The following is a 20,639-nucleotide window of genomic DNA, read 5'->3' as shown; positions in this document are numbered from 1 at the left end:
GATCTTGAACTTGTTAATTACGTTTTTTTTTCGGTTTTGGTTTAAGTTTGCCACTCCTGCTTTACGCTGCTTTAATTCATTTTGAACCCAACGGCCAATGGTACTCGAAAATGATTGCAGTCGCGTGTGCGCACAGAGTGTTTTCTGTTTCGTCACTATTTTTTTTTGGGGGGCGTTGTAAAGGCCGGGTAAACAAATTCAATATTGTAGCTATATCTACAAAAGATTAGGAAATCCTAATTAAAGCGTTTCTCGTTTCTGTATCGGATTTTGGCACTACGATTTGTGTTGAATCTCCTCCGCCTGCAGTTAATGAAACCACTCAATTGGAAAACAAAAGCAAATTATGTGCTCCAAATCGCCGCAGAAAACGAAGGTGCTTTTTGTGGCGTTTGGAATTTTTCTTCTTTTTTTTTTTTTTTTTTGCCACTCGAATGCTTGAACCCCTCTCCCCCCTCAAATGCTCCAATCCGTTCCGATACGATCCGCCTTCGCCACCTGTGTGCAGATTGGGGATTTCGAACCACCGGCCCTGCCCATAAATCATTAATAAACATCGCTATGGCTTGTGGACTGCCGTTCGAAGCGAAAGATTTTCGACTCGACTTCGCCTTTTCAACGTTCAATGTTCAATGTCAGTTAATTAATTCATAATTTGGTCAGTCAGTTTTTGGTCGCAAAGTGAATGGATGGATGGATTGGCATCGAATGGAGGGAAAGGCAGGAAATCGGCTGGATTACAATTTTATTATCTAATCGCTCGGCCAGCGAGTAAAACAATGTTTATGTTTAGGCTTTTTTTAAGCAGTATATTTGCATGCAATTCGCGCTGAACAATCTATGAACATGTTAATATGCTGCACGTTTAAGGAGAACTTAATGGCACCTAGACTATAAACGGAATGCTGGCTTTAAATAGACTATAGCATTTCAAAAGCATAATATTAATGGGTTATTAATGGCTTTAAATGCCTTGGTCTCAATAAAATTCGGTAAACGATTTTATATACCACATTGTTGGGCTAGTGAAAGTTTAGTAAGTTGAAGCTTAAAAATCGATGTGGTAACGTAGCGTAGACTTTCAATAATTTAGTAAACGCTATAAATTCACCACTGCATATATGTATGAGCGGCCATAGAATTTTTCATTCAGAAAACTAAGGGCTGCAAATCATTCAGCACCCGAAATGACAATTTAAATGCCAAACAATGATTTATTCCATGAATCGAATATTTATTTTCGAACCCCCCGCTCTCTTTCACTTCCAGATAAATCGCGACGATGGACTGCCGCAAGAAATCTGCCGGCAGTGCATGGCCCAGTTTTTGATGGTGGCCAAGTTCCGGCGGAAATGTGTACGGATGCAGCAGCGCCTGCAGGACTTTGCCCAGGAGATATCCGACCGCCAGACGGCCAGACAAGCGAAGCGTCAGCAAAAAGTCCAAAAGAAATCACACGATAGCACACACACGGTGGAATTGGAGTCAACCAGCCACGCGGAGCATCAGCTGCCCATACGAAAGCGCCGCATGGTATCCGAATCGGACGGAGATTCGACAGCAGCAAGAACAGCAGAAGGAGCCGCAGTAACAGTTCCAGCGAAACAGATGCGAACGGAATTCGAGAGTTTGCCACCGCCCAAATCAAGTCCTCAGCAACTCCGATTGCGCAAGTATCGTACCCACTCCATTGGCTGTGAAATGGATCGACCTGCCGCCTCCATCGATGCCAGCAGCATGCCCTGGAAGACGAAGGCTGCCCGCAAACAACTTTTCGAGACTTGGGCGTCCACCTGCCCGCCGGAGGTCATGTCGCCCAATCGGCCAAGCGAACGCAACAGCACCAGCAGCAGCAGCACCAGCAGCAGCGAGCACATGAGCGACTTGTCCGTCGGTCCATGTTATGGCTTCGAAAGCGACAGCAACCCGTCCTCCACCTCCACCTCCACCTCCAATGCGGCGCTGCGATCGTTGATCATCGTTAAGAGGCAGTCGCCGCCAAAGTCATCGCCCATGTATGATTTAATGCCGCGACGGGGTCGGCGTCCGAGGAATGCGCCGATATACACACCGGCCAAAAGACAGCGGCGATCGCTGGTTAGGAAGGAGCCACTGAACCGAAAGTTGCCCACGAAGCAGCCAGTCACCGAAGAGAACCAAAAGTCTGATTTAAAGGATATTTATCCGAAGGAACCAAGGATGGATGAGTCCATCGACAGCACTTCCGATGCGCCAACGGAAGTGGCGTCTAATGCGGTCCAAATGATGTGGGATGATGTCAACTCAAATAATTTGATGGAGTGTAAAAAGCAGAAGGACGTCACATCAAATGGCTTGATAGAAAGCTGCAAGCAGCTAAGCGCCATGGAAATGGAGTCGGTCCAGGAAATGATAGCGTCCAAAGCTGAGATCCACGTCCTCAGCGTTCCAAATAGTGAGGAAACTTTACCCAAAGAGCAAACGTTTGAAGCCACCAGCGTTATAAAGGAAAAGATTCCAGATAATGCTGCTGAAGATCTTCAAGTGAGAAAAGAAATCGAGTCAATTGCGAATGACATCAGGGCCGAGGCTGATCTAGTGCAGTCCGAGGAACTGACCTCATCCACGGAAGCCAGCGAATCGCAACCGAAAGCTGCTAAGCAGCTGGAAGCACTGGGACAGCAGGAATCTCGTTCGTCACTGGAACAGGCATCTGTGCAGCAGCCGGAAACTGTGGACGAATCCGACTCCGCTGACCAGCGGGAGATGATAGTGAGCATACCGCTGGAGGTGCTGGACGAGAATTTGCAGCGTCGTCTTTGCTTGGAACCGGAAACTGAGGCGGCCCATCACCAGTCCGTTTCGCCCAAGGAGTTCGCCCAGCGTCCCGATGACGTTAATAACAACGAAAACGATGAAAATTTTTGCCAGAGTGCTACAGCAGATAGCTTCAATGCTGCTGTGGCACTCCGAACCAATAAAATTGAAGCAACACCACCGGGGGTAACGGAATCGGATAGCACGGACTCGGATGAGCTGCCGATAGTGCGATCTGGGCCAACGCCCATGGATTTTATGGCCGAGTTCGCCAAGCACTGTGCAAACGGTATTGAGCAGCTGAAGGTCACAACTCCGGCGCCATCGCCAACTCCCTCGGATATGATGCCGCTCAACGATCTGGAGGCCAAGCAGAAACTGGAGGTGGAGATGAACGACGTGGAGACCACTCTCAATGGCATCCTCAGCGAGATGCAGGACCAGCACATGTACACACCAAACTGTGCCCACATTGATGAGTTCCTCACGCCAGCCGACTATGCCACGCTGACCGAGCAGGAGTCGTCCGTTTCGTCGCCACCAAATCCTTTCGAGCAGAGTGCCGATGCCAAACCGGAGGTCAAACCCAGTGCCACCGAGGATCCCTTTGATAATAGCAACTTTACCAATGAACTGATTGGTTTCCAAAACGATATTCCGTGCTTCGAGAATATTGAGACGCCGGAGCAGGGACAAAACTTGCATTTAGAACTGACCCAGTTCTTAAGGGATCTACAGCCGGCACAAGCCGAGCCGCCGGCAGAGGAGCAGGTCGCAAAGACCGAAATAGAGACACAGCCAACCGTCCAAATGGATGTCCAAACAAACCTACCAGTGCAAGCTGAGACACGACCTCAAAATGAGTCGTCCGCTAATCATTCACCATTTGAATCTCCCATATCATCGCCTCAAGTTCAGACACAGATCGAAATACAAATGGAACCTCAGATCGAGACCCAGATGCAACCTCAAGTTGAGACCCAAATGCAACACGATGTGCTTACAGTGCAGTCTCCACAAAACCATCAGCCTCAAGTACAATCTCATGACCAATCTCAGATGCAACAAATCCAAATCGCACCGCAAATCGAGCCTCAAATTCAAGTCCAACACCAGGAGCAACAATCTTTGCAGCTCGTGCCGCAAGCCCAACATCATGGAGTGGTTCCCCAAGTGCAACTGCAATCCCAGTTGGTGCCCCATGTCCAGTCGCAGGGCACGACAACGACGGTCACCTACGAACAGATTTACCAGCAGCACATTGTCCAGCAGACGGTGCAGCAATCCTCCAACAAGATGCAGGTCATCTCGCTGCCCTCGGCTGGCACGGAAACACGACAGTGGCAGACACAGCAGACGCAGCAGCAGCAGCAGCAAGTCCAGTGGTCATCGGTAGGCGGACTGGAGGCCATAAAGAGTGCCCCCGTCGAGGGTGTTGCACCCACAACCACAACGTACTACATCAGCGCTAGCGATCTTTATCCGCAGCAGACTGAAACGTACACGATGCTACAACCAGCATCCAATGAAAGCTACATGATCGAGCAGGTGAATCACCAGCAGCAGCAACATTGCCAGCAACAAATTCAGATGTCTCAACAGCAACGCCAGCATCAGCAGGCGCAGCAGCAACAGCAGCAGCACCAGCAGCAACCGATTATGATACTGATCCAGCAGCCGGAGCAGCCAGTGGCCTCGGCCAGTAATCCGCAGCAGGCACCGCTGCACGTCTATAATGCTGCTGCTGCTGCTGCCACCAGAAACGAAGTGCATCAAATGCAGCACACGCAACGCCAACAGATACGCCAGCAGTATCAACACCAGCAGTATCAGCGACTGCAGCAGCAGCAACAAACTCGCGTCGTACAAAGCCATCCAGTATTGGGAATGCCGGGTGCCACTTCCATATCAACCAAAGTGACCCCCATTCCCGTCTCAGCGACCAGGGGTCGGGCGCTAACGCTCAAGTGTCGCTTCTGCCACAACGGACCGCGTTTCTCCAGCAGCCTGGAGTACAGCCGGCATATCATTGATCTGCATCCGGCGGTGGCGCCCTTCAATTGTCCACACTGTCCGCTGGCCTTTGCCGGCAGAACGAAGCGATCGCAGCACATTCTCAGCCACCATGTCGTGCAGCAGTATCAGTGCGGCCAGTGCTCACAGGTGTTCCCCGCCCAAAAGGCACTGGACATTCACATCCAGCGCTTCCACATGACACTGAAAACGGATCCTTTGGATGCCGTCAAGGTGGACGATGTTCAGCTGCAGATCACCAGCGAACGGAGGCCACGGGGTAGGCCGTATAAGCCACGGCTACAGCTGCAACAGCATCAACTGCAACCGCAGCAAAAGTTACAAGTGCAGAAGCAGCAGCAGCAGCCGCGGAAGACACTTCAGCAACTACCCCAAACGCAACAGCAACAGCAGCAACATCAACTGCAACAACAGCAACAGCAACTGCAACAACATCAGCAACTTCAACTGCAACAGCAAGTGCAGCAACTGCAACAAGTGCAACCACAACATCAGCAACAGCAACAAGTGCCGCAGCAACAGCAGCACCACCAGCAACAGCAGCAACATGTGTTGCAAGTGCAGCAACCACAGCAACAAGCGGTAATGCAGCCACAATCACCGCATCCATCAAGTGAGTATTACACTTCTACTTTCACCGAAACAATCTCATATTAAACCATAAATTCCACAACAGCAGTGGAAATGCAAGCAAGCCCAACAACGCCACGAAAGATTCTTTGCTGTCCCGACTGCGAAGACTGTAAGTAAAATGGAATAATGGCATATTCACTTAGCTTGCACCTAACCCATGACCTAACCAGCACTTTAATAAAGACGAGCAGTCAAGCACATTGTACGATCTAAATTGGTTCCGATCTAAAAGTTGTCTTTCTCCCGTTACAGGCACTTCCGGCCACAGTCACGGGAACGAACAGTTCGAGGAGCTGGCGACACTGCAGACACCGCCAACAGTGCTCACACCGCCATCGACCATCGTCTCGGTACCATCGCCGCAGCCCATGGTGTACTCGCAGCACATAACAATGCCGTCGCCGGAACAATCCGAGCCAGATTCCACGACCACGTTGCGACAGTATCGCAAACGAGGCGTGATCGTTGGGCCACAGGGCCCGTTGCATTTGGCCACACCGGTGGCCTCGCCATCGCCCTCGTCGTCGCCCTCCTCATCGACGTTGGATCACATGCCGCCAGCTTCTCCGGCAACGCCGGCATCGCCAGCACCGCCACCATCGCCGGCCGTCGCTTCCACGGTGCAGGTGACCGAGCTGCGGACGAGCCACAATTGTCTGTACTGCGAGGAGCGATTCACCAACGAAATTGCCCTGAAGAAGCACCATCAGCTGGCCCACGGAGCCCAGACCACAATGCCATTTGTATGCAACATCTGCAAGCGAGGTTATCGCATGCGTACGGCGCTGCATCGTCACATGGAGTCGCACGACGTGGAGGGACGACCGTATGAGTGCAACATTTGTCGCGTCCGGTTCCCGCGACCATCGCAGCTAACGCTGCACAAGATCACGGTGCACCTGCTCTCCAAGCCGCACACCTGCGACGAGTGTGGCAAACAGTTTGGCACGGAGAGTGCTCTCAAGACGCACATCAAGTTCCATGGAGGTACGTTTTGGGGGCGAACCCTAAGCACGACCAAAGGGTTTACTTCGTTATTATTGTTTTTTTTTTTTTTATTTCGGTTGCCTAGCAGTTAACCTACCGTGTACTAATCCCCATTCATTTAGTCTTAGTGTTGCTCTGTCGTAGCTAGAGTTATAAGCCTCTTACTAATCCTCCATCAATTGTTATCGCTGTATTGTTGCTATTGTTGGCGGCAGTTTGTTGAAGCGTGGGTTATGTGTACCAAAGGTATGACAACCGTGAACGAATCGCTTTCGTCTCGAGAATACCAATATTGATTTATGGCATGGGTATTCCTAATGCTTGGCATGAAAACAACAAAAAATACACAGCTTATGTATTATGCTTTTAGCCTTAAGCTATCATAAACCGTTTATGAACTTGCGCATGCAGTTTTCTGAGTAGCTACGAAATACGGCAAAAAATAATAATATTAATAAATAAGCCACTTGGTTGTAGTGGTGTGAGTTCGATCGAACGGCTTGCAAAAATTGTATAAAAGCTAATTACCCGTTGATATGAACTCTGACAATTATACGCTGATATCTGACGGCTCTAGCTCAGCTTGCCTAATTATTGACAATTAGCTGCCCTTTGTTATTAATCCGCTGACCTGGACACTGAACACTGAACCACTGAACACTGTACACTACTTACTTATTTGTATTCAATTGGTAGAAGTGGAGTGCGTTTCGTAACACGTGGGAATTTCTAAGAAAATGGGTGCTGAATATTCCATTGAATTATACATTTATTAGCTGTACAATACTTATGTATGTATGTATATATAGTTTGCTTTACTTCTGCTTTTCCCCCTTTCTACTTCAATGGAATTTCCGCTTGCTGAAACCTTGAGTTTCGCAAACGCACTTTCAACCCAAAACCAAAAAAAAAAAAACCTTAACAATCGATGTTAAATGTTGGTTGTCTCTTTTTGCGGGTACAGTGCAATCTTTAGTTTAATTCGCTTGACATGAGTGTATTTATATCGCTATCTATGTTGGCTCCCTTCAAGATCACACTGTGTGAATCCTAATTGCTCAACACAACAAACGATCCGAATATGTAGATACCGATACAAGATACGATACGATACAAAGGCCAACGAAATTGTCTTCTTCCAGAGCTCGGTTACCAGTGCGACGGGTGCGATCGGACGTTCGAGTATCTGAAAGAATTGCGCAAACATCGACGCACCCACAGCGAGATGTTTTACAAATGCAAATTCTGTCCAAGCTCCTTTATGCGTTTCACGAATTTTCGGGGTAAAGTCTCGCCAGTCTCGTCCACAAATGGTGTTGCCAACATTGTTAATTTGAATTTTATAAATACACATGCATTATCAGCAGTGCTTTGTTTTCATTATCGAATTTTGTGATTTTTGTACTTTAGCAATCGTAATAAGTAATGATTTCCTTATATTAATTGAAGGTGTCACTGAAGCTTTGGCTTAAGAACTATTGATAGTTTTCAATAAGCCTCACCCAAGTGATATTTCAAACTATATAATTGACTATCTCCAGCTGTCTTAATGTTGTAATGTCTTATGTTCTTACTTAAGTAGGATGTGTCTACATAGTTGGCAGCACTATTCTACATTTATTTAAGTAATAGGTTCCGTTCTAGTTTGTCTTAAGAAACAAAAGTAAGGATAGGTAAACCACAGATGCCGTCATTTTGCATGGCCTACGTTAAGTTGCAACTTGTTAAGAGCTTTTCGAACGACTAAAACGTATAATAACGAAATTTCTTTTTTGATTTTCATTAGCTCACATGAAAACCCATTTGCCAATGGGCGTATTCCGCAACGAGGAAGCCGCATCAAAGTCACCCAGCAACAACAACCATTGCCACCCCAGCAGTGACAAGCTGGAGAATCCGCTCACGCCCATCGAGGAGACACCTTTGACGCCGATGAGCTGCGGCGGACACATGTACCACAGCCCAGATGAATACCCCAATTCGGTGGAGAGCTGTGCCGGCAACAGCGTGACACTGGAATCCATTGCCACAACGCCATAACCCACGGGGCCGGATTATTATTTAGTTTACAACGCTTTAGTTATAAGTAATCACAAGCAACCTAGCCAAATAGTATCGGCGCCTTCCTACACTATTACCACACTCTGTGGTAAATAGCTTCCATTCTTCCCATTGGAGAGCCAACCAATAAGTAACACTTAACTCTTATTCTAAATAAAAAGAAAAACAACAAACAAAAGAAATGAAAAGAACAGAAAAGAACCAGCAGACTGCATTGAATGCAATCGAATATTGCACCTAAAATAAAAAAAAAACAACTAGCGACTAAGCCAAGCATACACTCCCTCAGACACAAATCTTAAGGCTACAAAATATTAGACCTAAGCTAGTTAGAATCTAGACATTCATGTAATGAAATCAACTGAAACAAATACGCAAAGGTTAACTTTAGGCCTTAGACATATATACATATACATATAAATATAAATACTTACTGCTGATTTCCGTTCCCAGTTAGATATAAATATTTTTTTGAAGAGCGTTTAATGAAAATAATAGGACTAAGGCCCTAGATATAAACAATGTACCAAGCAACACTAAAACATTTAGTTATTCACATTTTGGTGTAGAATTTAAATAAACTACTGAGACGTGGACGTGTGTGAAAGCCAGCTCAAATCGATTTTAGTTCCATATTGTTGTACGAGGTTTCATTGACAAATGAAAATGAAACAAGGCAGTTGAATAACCTATACAAATATTTTCCTTTTATTTATAAATTATGTAATAAACAAATTATGCTTTTAGTGCGATCAAACGATAACAAAACATGTTTGCATTTCTCAATCCTCAATGGTGTTACACATAAATTTTGGGGCCTTCACTTAATCGTAGTACCAGTCCAAGAAGAGCAGGGAGAACGACATGACCAGCAGGAAGAACAGCGACCACACGCGTAGCCCTGCATTTCGCTGAGTGGCTTGGCGGATTTGCTCGTTGGCGTCCTTGACGTTTTCCGTGGAGCCCACGACGGCACTAACTATCCTGTCGATATTGTGCTGTTGCATGGCGACCTAAAAAGGGGAATTTAAGAGGATTAAAGGCGATTAGAACGTGGATCTAGCTGGAACTAGTTGATAATTAATGGCATGCTAATAAGCGGCACGCTTATATCTCGCAATCGCGAGGGATGTGGGATTAAGTGAAACCAATTAACATTCTTAATTGAAGGATTAAATCGGCGAACATATGGGCAGCCACTTCAATGTAAAGTCGTCTTGGCAATATGGAACAATATGTTCTCCTCAAAGTGATTTGGGATTGAGCATGCAGTCTTTGGGACCTGCTATCTTACCTTTTCGGTGAAAATATCCTGCAGTTGGGCAATGTCCACCACGTTCTTTTCAATCTGCTCCACCTCCTCGGAGACGCCCTGCAGAAAGTTGTAGATGTGCACGTTCTCCGCCTCGAAGAGCTGCATATCCTCGGCGCTTAGGGGATCGTCATCGTCGGCCTCCTGCTGCTTCTGGAGCTCCTCATCCAGCGCCACCTTGGCGGATGAGTCGTTCAGAGCCGATCTGTTGGGTTTGCTTCGTTTGCGCGTACGCGGTTTGTGTTGATTGGCCTGGTTGGCTTCCTTCTCCTCCTGTCCATCGTGGTCGTCCACCTCGACGCCATCCTCGTCCTCATCCCAGTCGCCCCAGCCGTCGTTATTCCAATCGTTGTCGGCGGATTCATCGTGGTTGCCATTTGCTTGTGGAGAAGACTGCGTGGCATCGCTGTCATCGTTGCTGACCTGGCGCCTACCCAGCTTGCCACTGTTGCTGCCCGCCGGACGTACTGGTATCTTTTTTTTGTCCGCCGCCAACTTGAGCAGCTTATACGTCTCCAATTCGTGCTGCACCCGGTACTTCTTTTGATCCAGATAGATCTGTTCCACGCTGTGCAAATAGCTGACCAGCAGGTCCAGCACGGCATCGATGTGCTGACGCTCCTGCGGCTTCCGCTTGGCGCTCTTCCAATCGCTGCGCATTTTGGCCAGGTGCTGCGTGTAGAAGGTGACGAACTTCTCCGACTCGCGATCAATCAGATCCCGCTGGGCGTCGGTCATGTGCGCGGCGGACTTCAGGTGCTGGCCAATGCGCATGTAGGCGGTGCGGTTCTCGATCAGCACATTGCGCAGCGAAGTGATCTTGTTGCACACCTCCTTCGCCTGCTTGGCGAAGTCATCCTTTGGGCCAGTTGGTCCAGTTTTTGTGGGCGCTGTGGCCGGTTTCGCCTTGCCGGCCAACTCGGCCTTGCGCTGCAGGCGCACCGTCATTACACTGGCCTTGAAGCTCTGCGTGATGTCCATAGCTATTTGCTATAACTAAGTTTAAACTATTTAACTTTTAAATCCACATCATCGGTTCAGCGCAGTGTGGCCGTTTCGCTAAATGCAGTGTGACCGCTGGTGACCGTTAAAACTTACCAGCTAGCTAATACCAAAAATAGCTAAATGTTATCGATAAGTAGTGCAGTGTTGGGAAGTGGCTTGCTTACCGATAACACCCCACATTGGTGGGTGATTTTGCGCCCAACCGCGTACGGTCACACCATTAGCAGAGCACAAACAAAATACGTACTTTTCTGCTAGCAAAGTGTCCAAAAATCGCAACGCAGGGAGTCCCAGTGTCCGATGTAAATGGTTAAATAAAGTGAGTAACAATGGCCGAGCCACAGAGCGCGTCATTTGCGCAGTTAGCCGACCATTTCGTGGTGTGCGTGAGTGGCTCTGTCGAAGTGCGTTGGTGTGCGTGTGTGAGCAACCAGTTTCCTTGGATTCCTCATAATCTCCATGTGTGTATGTAACAAAAACAATAACAATTTGCCCAGGCGAATGCAAAACACTCGAAAAGTTGGCCAATTCCGGATGAACCTCATCATCATCATCAGCATGGTCGGCAGGCGAAACCCCTGAATTCCGATACCAGGCATACAGCTCGATTTATTAATAATAATTGCCCATTTGCGCGGAATGTATACACATTTCAGTGACTTCAATTGTTCGTCGTCATTTCACCTTGAATTGTGTGCAAGGTAAGCGTCCAAAAGTCGCTATGGATATCGTTGCGCTTCATTTACCGTATTTACTATATACTCTATGAGAAAGTCGCTCCAATTTCGGAACGAGCCATGTGCTTTGGGTATTGGTGGTTCCAATAGTTACACGTCGACAAGAGCAACGATGGCTTATCGTCTTTAGGAAGGATCCCGAGATAAGCTTTATGCACGGAAGGAAATTTCAAATAAATGATAATGGATTTTAATATTTCATTTTTAAAGCGCATATCGAAAGAATATATAAACAAAATTAAAAAGAAAATACCAATGGCAAAAATCAAAATATATATTTCAGTAACTTTTGGATAGATTTTTATTCTATATGCAGTTCCATTATCAGATTATGGCCCAAACTAAAAGAGTATGTAGTGCCCTACTCTTTCCGATGACTAATAAAGCATGTAACCGCATCTAGGCTGCTGCCAACAAATTCCCTAATTAATTCTTAAACAACATAACGAACAATAGATGCAATGCAAGACCTTTAAACTGATTAATCGTCAATTTTGATCCACTCACACTTGAGCAACGCCAGCGTTTATTTTCTATTATTAATTGCTGCTCGCCAGCGATCAAAGTTTCGCATTCGCCGCTCTCTCTGTTGGTTTTTTGCCTTTAGTTTTTGCTTTTGTCTGGTTTGTGCAACATCAGCGGGGAATCACATACATAGTTGCTGCTAGTCTGGTAGGAGATCCATTCGCCATGGATCCCTCAGTTTATTACACAATCTTGGGGGCCAGACTGTCAGTAGTCTTTTATCTTTCGCTCTTTATCGAGCACGTTCGATTGAACTTTGTTTCGCGTGGGGGAAAGTCGATTCATTTCTTTTGGCTTGTAGATAAGCAATTAACTACCTTATAGATCAGATAAGCTCTGGCATGGAACACTCTTTTATTTGTATATATTAACGTAGGAAGTTTGTGCGTATCAGCAATAAACACTAGACGTCGATTAAATGAAATCAAAACACCGTTTTGTGTTTCATAAATGCTCACTTCTAATATTCTATGGTGGATAAGAACTGTTAATGTATTTAAACAATCTATGAGCTTTATTCAAGCGATATGTAAATTCTAAAACAAATTATTTTCTCTCCAGAACACTGAAAGTGAACACATCTAAAATCAAAATGAAGAATTGTTTACTCTCAGCAGCAGTGACTCAGAAACGAAATCTACTGTATGCGAATGTGGTCTCTCTCTGACTAAAGCTAATTCTAATATTCTATTCGGCTGCAACTCAGCCCATCGTCGCAATCGCTTCCAGCTGCGGCAGGTACGGAGGCAGGGTGTCTAGTCCGCCGGTCACTCGATCAAAGCTGAGGGCATGCCGCGGTGAGGTCATCAGCTGACGTATTCCGAAGGCCACGTCCTCACAGCTGCTCCGCTCGCTCGGCTCCAGCTGCCAGCAGTTCAGCAGCAGCTGGTAGAGATCCCCGTAGACGTAGGCTGGCTGCGCCGGACGCACTGCAGCCCGAATGGCCTCTAGCAGCTGTTGGTTACTAGCCACTGCATTGGCATAGGGCGTACCACCCAGGGCACAGCATTCCCACGCCACGCAGGCCAGCGACCAGACGTCGGATCGCGTGGAATGGTGATGCTGGTATCGCAGCACCTCCGGAGCCAACCATCTGCTGTGGTCTGCCTGCTGGCGAGCAATGTTCATATACGGCAGCGGTCCAAAGACGCTCAGCTTCAGCTTGAACTCGCTGGTCACGAAGACGCTGTGCGAGCAGAGCTGGCGATGCACCACTTGGCAGCCGGATAGATAGGTCATGGCGCTGGCCAGCTCGTAGATCCACTGCAGCACCAGCTGCTCGGAGAGGGAAGTGAGGCGTTGCGACGGTGCCATCAGGCGACTCTCCACCAATTTTCGCTTTAGACTCATGCGCTGCTGCTCGAAGATTAGGTAGAACCAATCCGGACTCGCTGAGACTCCATAGAAATCCAGCAAATGCTCCTGCCGCTTCAATTGAGACAACTGACGCAACTCTCGCAGCAACTGTGCCTGAGTGGTGCCATTCAAGTCGTCCAGGCAAAGCACGTGCAGGGTGCAATCTCTGGCAAAATCGTTGGTTGAGACCTTTCCGGTTATAATCTCGCCAAAGCGCCCGTCTCCGATCACATCGTTCACATTTAGCCGCAGTGCATTCCTTGGTATCCGTTCGAATCCCTCCACCAACTGTTGCAACTGCTGCTTGAAGTTCTCCGGCGAGTGCGGCAGTGGATCGTCCTCCACCAGGTATCCGTTGTTTTCCCGCTCGATTATTGGCGTTTGCAGCGTCATCTCGTGGGCATTGCCGCCAGTCAATCGTCGTCCTCGGCAGGTCTTGTAGCGCAGATAGAAGTAGGCAATCAGACTGAGCAGGAGGCAGGTGCCGAAGATGACACACGTGACGGCCAGTGCCACCACTGAGGATTGGCCCTTATCGAAGGTGGCGTAACTAAAGTCGTCTAAGGATGTGACATGCTGGTCGTGAGTTCCACGACTGTACAGTGTCTTGGTGACGCCCTCCAGTGTGCTCACCTAGAATATTAATAGTCATTCAGAAGTTTCAAGTAACAAATATGTAGTCAGATGAGCCATTAAACCTCCATAGCAGTTGGCTCTCAAATTGAATGCATTACTCACCAATCCGAGACTGATGTGGACATGCGCATCTGGCTGATCCAACGGCTTATTGATAAATCGTCCATATCGCTTGCCATCGCCCACCACAAAGCGCCGGGTGCGGTTATCCTCCGGTCTATCGTAATCCAATTCGGCGGCTATGTAGTAGGGCACTCCATCCTGTTGAGCCTGCTGCCAGCTGCCCAGGAGCTGGGCATCGAATGGCTGACTCAGGGCATTGTCCACGTATTCCACAATGACGAGGACTTTGCTCAGCGGTCCATTGTCATTCCGAATGGGCGACAACTCGATGGTGACTGTGCGGTCGGTGCGGCTGAGGATTTTCGGCTGGGCTGGCACGGGACTCGGAAGGCCCACCTGAAATTTGGAGTAGGAGTCGTATTGGTTGGGATTTTCGTTTGTATTCAAGCAGTACCAACCTCTGTGGTGGCTTCTATGGAGGCCTGGCCGCATTCAGATTGACCTGCTTGGGCATCTTTGCACATGGCCCTAACAGATACGTTGTACAGCGTGGCGGGATGCAAGTCCGTGAGTTCAAACTGCGTTTCCGTGCTCTGGACCATGAACTCGGGCTGCGGGAAGGCGGGCAGCGAGGAGTAGGTCTTTAGGACCTGAGCTCTGATCAGGAAGTTGTCCAGCAGTTGGTTGGGAAGCACTGCCTCTGCGCCGCCGGCCAGGAGCAGTTTCCTCGCCTCGTAGGCATCCCAGTTGAGGGTCAGGCTGTTCTCGGTCTTGTTCGAAATCCTCAGATGATGCGGACCCGGTTGTTTGGTCAGTATGGTGGAGTAGTACGAGTGCACACCGACTCCGCCGCAATACTGCGCCTTGTTGGCCAGGCAGCGGGTGTTGCAGAGCTGTTCATCCTGCTGCTCCTGCGGCTCCAGGACATTGGCACAGAAGCACTTCTCGGAGGCCAGCACGGCATAGTGGTGACCCTGATGCTCGCAGATCTCGATGCAGGTCTGCGGGGTCTTGGCGTAGACGGATTCATGGAGCAGATCCGTTCGAGCCGTGTAGCAGCCGACATAGTAGTAGGCAGGTGTTTCCTGGGGGACGGCTGCTCCTCGTGGAAGGCCCAAGCACATGGCCACGAGGCAGCTGGAAAGCCAAATCGGAATTGGGCGGTGTCCGCTACGTGAACCGCATTCCATGGCTTGCAAGTCTCGAATGAGCTGCTCCTGCACGCCGGATGGCTGATATCCGCCTGGGATTTTAGTTTCTTCTTTTGGGGTGGCTATAGCTGCCAATTAAACACTTTTTCACGGGCAGCCAATTTAGGCAAATTAAAAACTTTTATTCTTTTTCCCCGCTCAACATTTTTCAAGCGCTTTTGGTGCTGCTGCTGCTTCTTCTTCTTATTCCACTGCCGTTCTGTTATTGAGTGTGAGCCCGTTGTTGTTGCTCTCGGCAACCGTGTTTCCAGTTGACTAATCGCTCTGCCGACGTCGACGCAGCCCGCACAACTGTTGCTGTTACTTTCCAACACCTTTGTTTATATCGCCCGCTAGTTGATAAAAGAGCAAGTGTAAGTGAGACAACTGCTGTGTTGCGAAGATCGGCTGTAACTGGCGGCACTGCTCACACACCTGCTGGACAAGCCTGGCTCCAAGCAGCATTGCCAGATGTATTATATATTTTGAATTTTAAATTCTGATTCCGCGCGCCAAAGTCTCGGACAAGTGTTGGTCTTAATTAAGTGGCAATGTGTTAATTGGACAGACGCGATTTTGCTAACGTTGCAGCTGCTGCCGCACCAATTGCATTACCCCACTTCCCCTCCCACTGTGTCTGTTCCTATTTTGCCATGTGGCGGCGAAAGTAGAGAGAGGTGATCGGAACAGAGAGAGAGTACCGCCCCGCTCTCTTTCCACGATTCCATTAAGGTAGCCGATTCCATTGGTGACTTGCGTGTTGTTGCTGCAGTTTGATTTGGTTGACGGCCGCGCTGGTCGTGTATTTATATTCATATTCCCATTCCGCATTCGAATCGGATTCAATTAGGCGCAAGCATAACTTTAAATTAGGCTGCATAATCGCGTGTGTGGCATAATTCCCCACCGAACTCTTGTCTTAAATGTGGTATGTCTGGTGTTACGGTCTCTTTTTGTTTTGGCTGCGCTTCCAATTAGAATTCAAGTGGTCAAACTGCGTAGCGCGACAAAAGTTGTCGACGTCATCACAGCGCAGCTAACGAAATTAATTTTAATGTGCTCCCTACGGCTCACATTCGAACACTCCACTGTGCTGAATTCGTTTAACCCGATTTGGAAACCCTTTTGCATACATATTCCCCATTTGGACTGGTAGAATCCAAGAGGAACAGATGAACAAGTGATCGTGTTGCAAACAAAACATCAATCAAGAAAGTTAATAAGGTCAATAAAATCACTGAAAGACCGGTTTCTAATGAATTTTTTTCCCAGCCATTTTGAGTAACTGAAAAGATATAATTTGTACTTCATCTGGGCTTGTAGAATACTTAATTGCTCTGCTAAATCTGTATGAATGTTGAAAGTCTAGTCATTAGTTCAACAAACCGGTTTTCTTATCATTAAGTGGTAATCAAAACCATATGCTTTTAAGTTATACACTTGAGACTTCAGTCGGATCTGCTTAAAACAGTTGTTTCTGTAAGCAATGAATATGAAAGATAAGCCTGCACCTAGCCTGCACATTGATTAGTAATTATATACTTTCTGCACACCTACCAAGTACCATTCCTCAATGGATACGTATATACATATAACCCACGCACCTGAACAATCCGATTACATAGAGCACCATCTTTTGCGATCGCGGAGCAGCGCATGTTTGGGTTTATTTTTGGCCACCTCTCATAATTGCAGGCCTTTCTGTCCTTTGCGTCGCTCGTGTCTTGTGGCTGTGCCAAAATTAAATGAACTCGCAGCAGCGCAGAGGCTTGCGCAATTAAATGTTGGCCCAGACTCGCAGTTTTCCCTTTGCCGGAAATGGGGAAAATGTGCTAAGAGGTACAGCAGATATTTTCTCCATACTTATCTAGCTGTCTGTTTATTTTTGCAGTTGACAAGTCGAAATCCAACAGATTAACTCGAAAGAATTCCCCAACGGAGGCAAGCACACAGCCGGCGAAGCACAGAGGCAGTAAACGGGATAGCAGGCAAGGATTCCAGATAACAGAATGGGCGGATCGGCAGTGCAGGTGATCAACGCGTCCGAGGAGCACACATTTGTGCTCAACGAGGATGCGTTGAGTGAGGTCCTCATGCGGGATGAGGTCAAGGATCGCTTTGTCTGCGTCGTTTCCGTGGCGGGAGCATTCCGCAAAGGCAAGAGCTTCCTGCTGGACTTCTTTCTGCGCTACATGTATTCAAAGGTGAGTCCCGAAATTGCTGCCATCACAAGCATGTTTCACTTACAAAGCTCTTTTCTTTTTTTGAAATCATAGTATGTGCATCACGATGCGACAGACTGGCTGGGAGGCGAATCAGATCCGCTGGAGGGATTCTCCTGGCGCGGCGGCTCCGAACGCGACACCACCGGCATTCTCATGTGGTCCGACATATTCCTGCACGACTATCCCAACGGCGACAAGATTGCCATCATTCTGCTGGACACGCAGGGCGCCTTCGATAGCCAGAGCACCGTGCGCGATTGTGCCACCGTTTTCGCGTTGAGCACAATGCTGTCCTCGGTGCAGATATACAACCTGTCACAGAACATCCAGGAGGACGATCTGCAGCACCTGCAGCTCTTCACCGAGTATGGCCGCCTGGCGCTGGCCGACACCGGCAAAAAGCCGTTCCAGCGGCTGCAGTTCCTCGTCCGGGACTGGAGCTTTCCCTATGAGGCGGAGTACGGTGCACTGGGCGGTGATAAGATTCTGAAACGACGTCTGGAGGTGTCCGATAAACAGCACCCAGAACTACAGTCCCTGCGTCGCCACATTTCGTCCTGTTTCACGGAGGTGGCCTGCTTCCTGATGCCCCATCCAGGCCTCAATGTGGCCACCAATCCCAAATTTGACGGTCGGCTGCAGGACATCACGCCCGAGTTCAAGAACAGCCTGCGCTCCCTGGTGCCCATGCTGCTGGCACCGGACAATCTGGTCTACAAGGAGATCAGCGGACAACGGGTGCGCGCTCGCGATCTCATCCAGTACTTCCAATCGTACATGAACATCTACAAGGGCAACGAGCTGCCCGAGCCGAAGAGCATGCTGGTGGCCACCGCCGAGGCCAACCATTTGACCGCCGTGGCCGCCGCCAAGGAGCTGTACGGACAACTCATGGAGGAGGTATGCGGCGGAACGCGGCCGTACTTAAGCACCGCTCACCTGCAGACGGAGCACTTGCGGGTGAAGGACAAGGCACTGTTCCAGTTTGCGGCGAAGCGCAAGATGGGCGGCGAGGAGTTCACCGAGAAATTCCGCAAGCAACTGGAAGATGATCTCGAGGAGGTCTTCAGCAACTACCAAGCGCACAACGAGAGCAAGAACATCTTCAAAGCGGCACGAACCCCAGCGGTGTACTTCGCCTGCGCCGTCATCATGTACATCCTCAGCGGCATCTTCGGATTGGTGGGTCTCTACACCTTCGCCAACTTCTGCAATCTGGTCATGGGTGTGGCGCTGCTCACGCTGGCTCTGTGGGCCTACATCAGGTAGGTTGATAACTGAGTTTTGGTTGAGAATCTTGCCAACTAACTTTACTTTTGAATTGCAGATATAGCGGAGAGCTCAGTGACTTTGGCGGCAAGTTGGATGACTTTGCAACGCTAATGTGGGAGAAAGTAAGTAGCTTGGAAACTAACTGAGATGTGTGTGTGTGCTAAACTACCTTATGCTTGCAGTTCATGCGACCCATCTATCACGGCTGCATGGAGAAGGGCATCCAGCATGTGGCCACCCATGCGACCGAAATGGCTGTGGGCGGAGGCGCTGCCTCCTACCGCTCCCAATCCTCGGTGAATGCGTCCAATGGCAAGGTGAAGCGGTCATGAGAATACGCCCAAGGAGCGCAGCGCAAGACGCAGCAGCCGGTGCCGTCGCAGCCGCCGTCGGCAAAACCCAACAACAACAATAATAACAACAACAACATCAACAACAATGTGGCATATAAATCAAATAGGAGCAACAACATTAACGAGGCCGACGGTTTCATCCACAACATCTGGCGCAAGTTCGGCGGCAGCAACGAAGAGAAGGCTAAAGTCAGCGTCCAAACTCCAACGGCCCCATCCTCTTTCCAGGCGCCAAATAGTCGCAAAAAGCGCAAAGCGAAGCGCAATTAGGTGTCCATGGACCGACCAGTAGAATGGTTCGATTATTGAGAGGACGACCCCTTCTAATTTGTATAAATCTAAACCCCTCTATAGTGCGAGAGAACCGGAAACACAAACGTCTAGCTATTAATTGCCCTTAAAGGAAAGTTGTTTTTATATATTGCATTAATTGAAGTGTAGATCGTCTATATTACGTATCTTTAAGAGTAAGTGCATCATTAGTAAGTGGCTTGTGTCTGTTGAAAAAGTGAAATTTTAAATTGTTTTTTTACAAACGATATGCGTCTGAAACGGATATATGAAATTTAACGCTGTAATATAAAGAAATCGCTAACGAATTTAATTTGTTTAATTTCCATCTAAGGCGTACACAAACACCCCCACACCCCCCCACCACCCGCCTCCTTTTCCACCTTATCTCATCTTTGGTATAGAATTCCATAAGCAATCTATGTATAAACAGAGTGCACATTGTTGTTGGCTGGTTTGCTAAGCGCCTCATTTTGCCACATTTTGTTATTTAAAATTATAAAAAAAGGAAAAAAAAACACGAAAGAACTAAAATAGAAGTCATTGCCACCCATTAAGGTTCGACACAAAGGAGCAATGCTGGTATAGGTCATTAGTTTATCTTGTGCAGTAAATTTATAGAACTCTTGGTTTTGTTTCGATTAAACAATAAAACAATAAATGTATTTAATGATAACAGCTCACTAGCAGTTATGGCCATCGAAAAATAAAAGGAAAAAAAAGTATCTTTCCTCTCGCATCAATGGGTTTGGGTTTGGTCTTCTATTTCTTGGCGCCACAGCAACTTGGCTTGGCGTCGCCGCCCGCAGTGTCGCCACCCTTCTTGCAACATCCGCCCGATGAGGTGGCACTCGAGGGATTGCATCCGCAGTGCCCGGGGTTCTGGCACTTGCACTTCTCGCAGCATTTCTCCGGCGTGCACTTGCAATCTGTATGGTGTATTTATATAATATATATTTGTTTGCGCGGAAGATTTGTTTTAATGGAGTTGCAACTCACCTTTTCCACAACCAACACACGGCATTGTAAGCAATTTTTTAGCAGAAAGCCTTCGTTTTCCTAATTTTAAACCAAATGGTACACTGAATTTGTACAGACTGATTTCTGGGGTGGCGATTTTCCGGAATTTGACATTTACGGCAGCGCATGCGTGTGGCAGCATC

At 48.1% G+C, this 20,639-nt stretch overlaps 5 protein-coding genes across 11 annotated transcripts in view; 2 read left to right on the top strand and 3 right to left on the bottom strand.

Annotated features, from left to right (window-relative positions):
• LOC120453382 (protein split ends) overlaps positions 1-9,067 on the top strand; it is a 38,600-nt gene extending 29,533 nt beyond the window's left edge. For 3 of the 6 annotated variants that reach the window (XM_039638059.1, XM_039638061.2, XM_039638060.2), the window contains exons 3-7: positions 1,270-5,443; positions 5,507-5,572; positions 5,716-6,450; positions 7,593-7,733; positions 8,237-9,067. In XM_039638059.1, coding sequence (XP_039493993.1) covers positions 1,270-5,443; positions 5,507-5,572; positions 5,716-6,450; positions 7,593-7,733; positions 8,237-8,490 — 5,370 coding nt within the window. In that variant the 3' untranslated portion in view covers positions 8,491-9,067. The remainder of the gene's footprint in view (positions 1-1,269; positions 5,444-5,506; positions 5,573-5,715; positions 6,451-7,592; positions 7,734-8,236) is intronic. The other 3 variants (XM_039638062.2, XM_039638063.2, XM_039638064.1) reach the window with 3 other exon arrangements.
• A 124-nt stretch (positions 9,068-9,191) lies between these two features.
• On the bottom strand, positions 9,192-10,894 carry LOC120453387 (syntaxin-18). Its single transcript, XM_039638070.2, has 2 exons — positions 9,806-10,894; positions 9,192-9,524 (listed from the first exon to the last, which is right to left on the bottom strand). Exons 1-2 carry the CDS (start codon positions 10,802-10,804, stop codon positions 9,336-9,338), a joined length of 1,188 nt encoding a protein of 395 aa, XP_039494004.1. The 5' UTR covers positions 10,805-10,894; the 3' UTR covers positions 9,192-9,335.
• Positions 10,895-10,998: 104 nt separating this feature from the next.
• Positions 10,999-20,201, top strand: LOC120453386 (atlastin). 2 transcript variants are annotated; one of them, XM_039638068.1, is made up of 5 exons: positions 10,999-11,147; positions 17,227-17,539; positions 17,612-18,825; positions 18,888-18,954; positions 19,015-20,201. In XM_039638068.1, the coding sequence occupies exons 2-5, from the start codon at positions 17,345-17,347 to the stop codon at positions 19,162-19,164; spliced, it is 1,626 nt and encodes a 541-aa protein (XP_039494002.1). In that variant the 5' UTR covers positions 10,999-11,147; positions 17,227-17,344; the 3' UTR covers positions 19,165-20,201. The 2 variants fall into 2 exon arrangements, with proteins under 2 accessions (XP_039494002.1, XP_039494003.1); XM_039638069.2 differs by lacking the exon at positions 10,999-11,147 and adding an exon at positions 16,109-16,263.
• Positions 11,905-15,784, bottom strand: LOC120453383 (putative tyrosine-protein kinase Wsck). Its single transcript, XM_039638065.2, has 3 exons — positions 14,604-15,784; positions 14,185-14,541; positions 11,905-14,079 (listed from the first exon to the last, which is right to left on the bottom strand). The coding sequence occupies exons 1-3, from the start codon at positions 15,333-15,335 to the stop codon at positions 12,793-12,795; spliced, it is 2,376 nt and encodes a 791-aa protein (XP_039493999.1). The 5' UTR covers positions 15,336-15,784; the 3' UTR covers positions 11,905-12,792.
• LOC120453389 (metallothionein-3) lies at positions 20,054-20,635 on the bottom strand. The gene is made up of 2 exons (XM_039638074.2): positions 20,476-20,635; positions 20,054-20,405 (listed from the first exon to the last, which is right to left on the bottom strand). Exons 1-2 carry the CDS (start codon positions 20,498-20,500, stop codon positions 20,239-20,241), a joined length of 192 nt encoding a protein of 63 aa, XP_039494008.1. The 5' UTR covers positions 20,501-20,635; the 3' UTR covers positions 20,054-20,238.
• Positions 20,636-20,639: the final 4 nt, after the last annotated feature.

This window comes from Drosophila santomea, chromosome 3R (genome assembly GCF_016746245.2).
Source record: "Drosophila santomea strain STO CAGO 1482 chromosome 3R, Prin_Dsan_1.1, whole genome shotgun sequence".
NCBI lineage: Eukaryota > Metazoa > Arthropoda > Insecta > Diptera > Drosophilidae > Drosophila > Drosophila santomea.
This window is presented reverse-complemented; position numbering and strand designations above follow the sequence as displayed.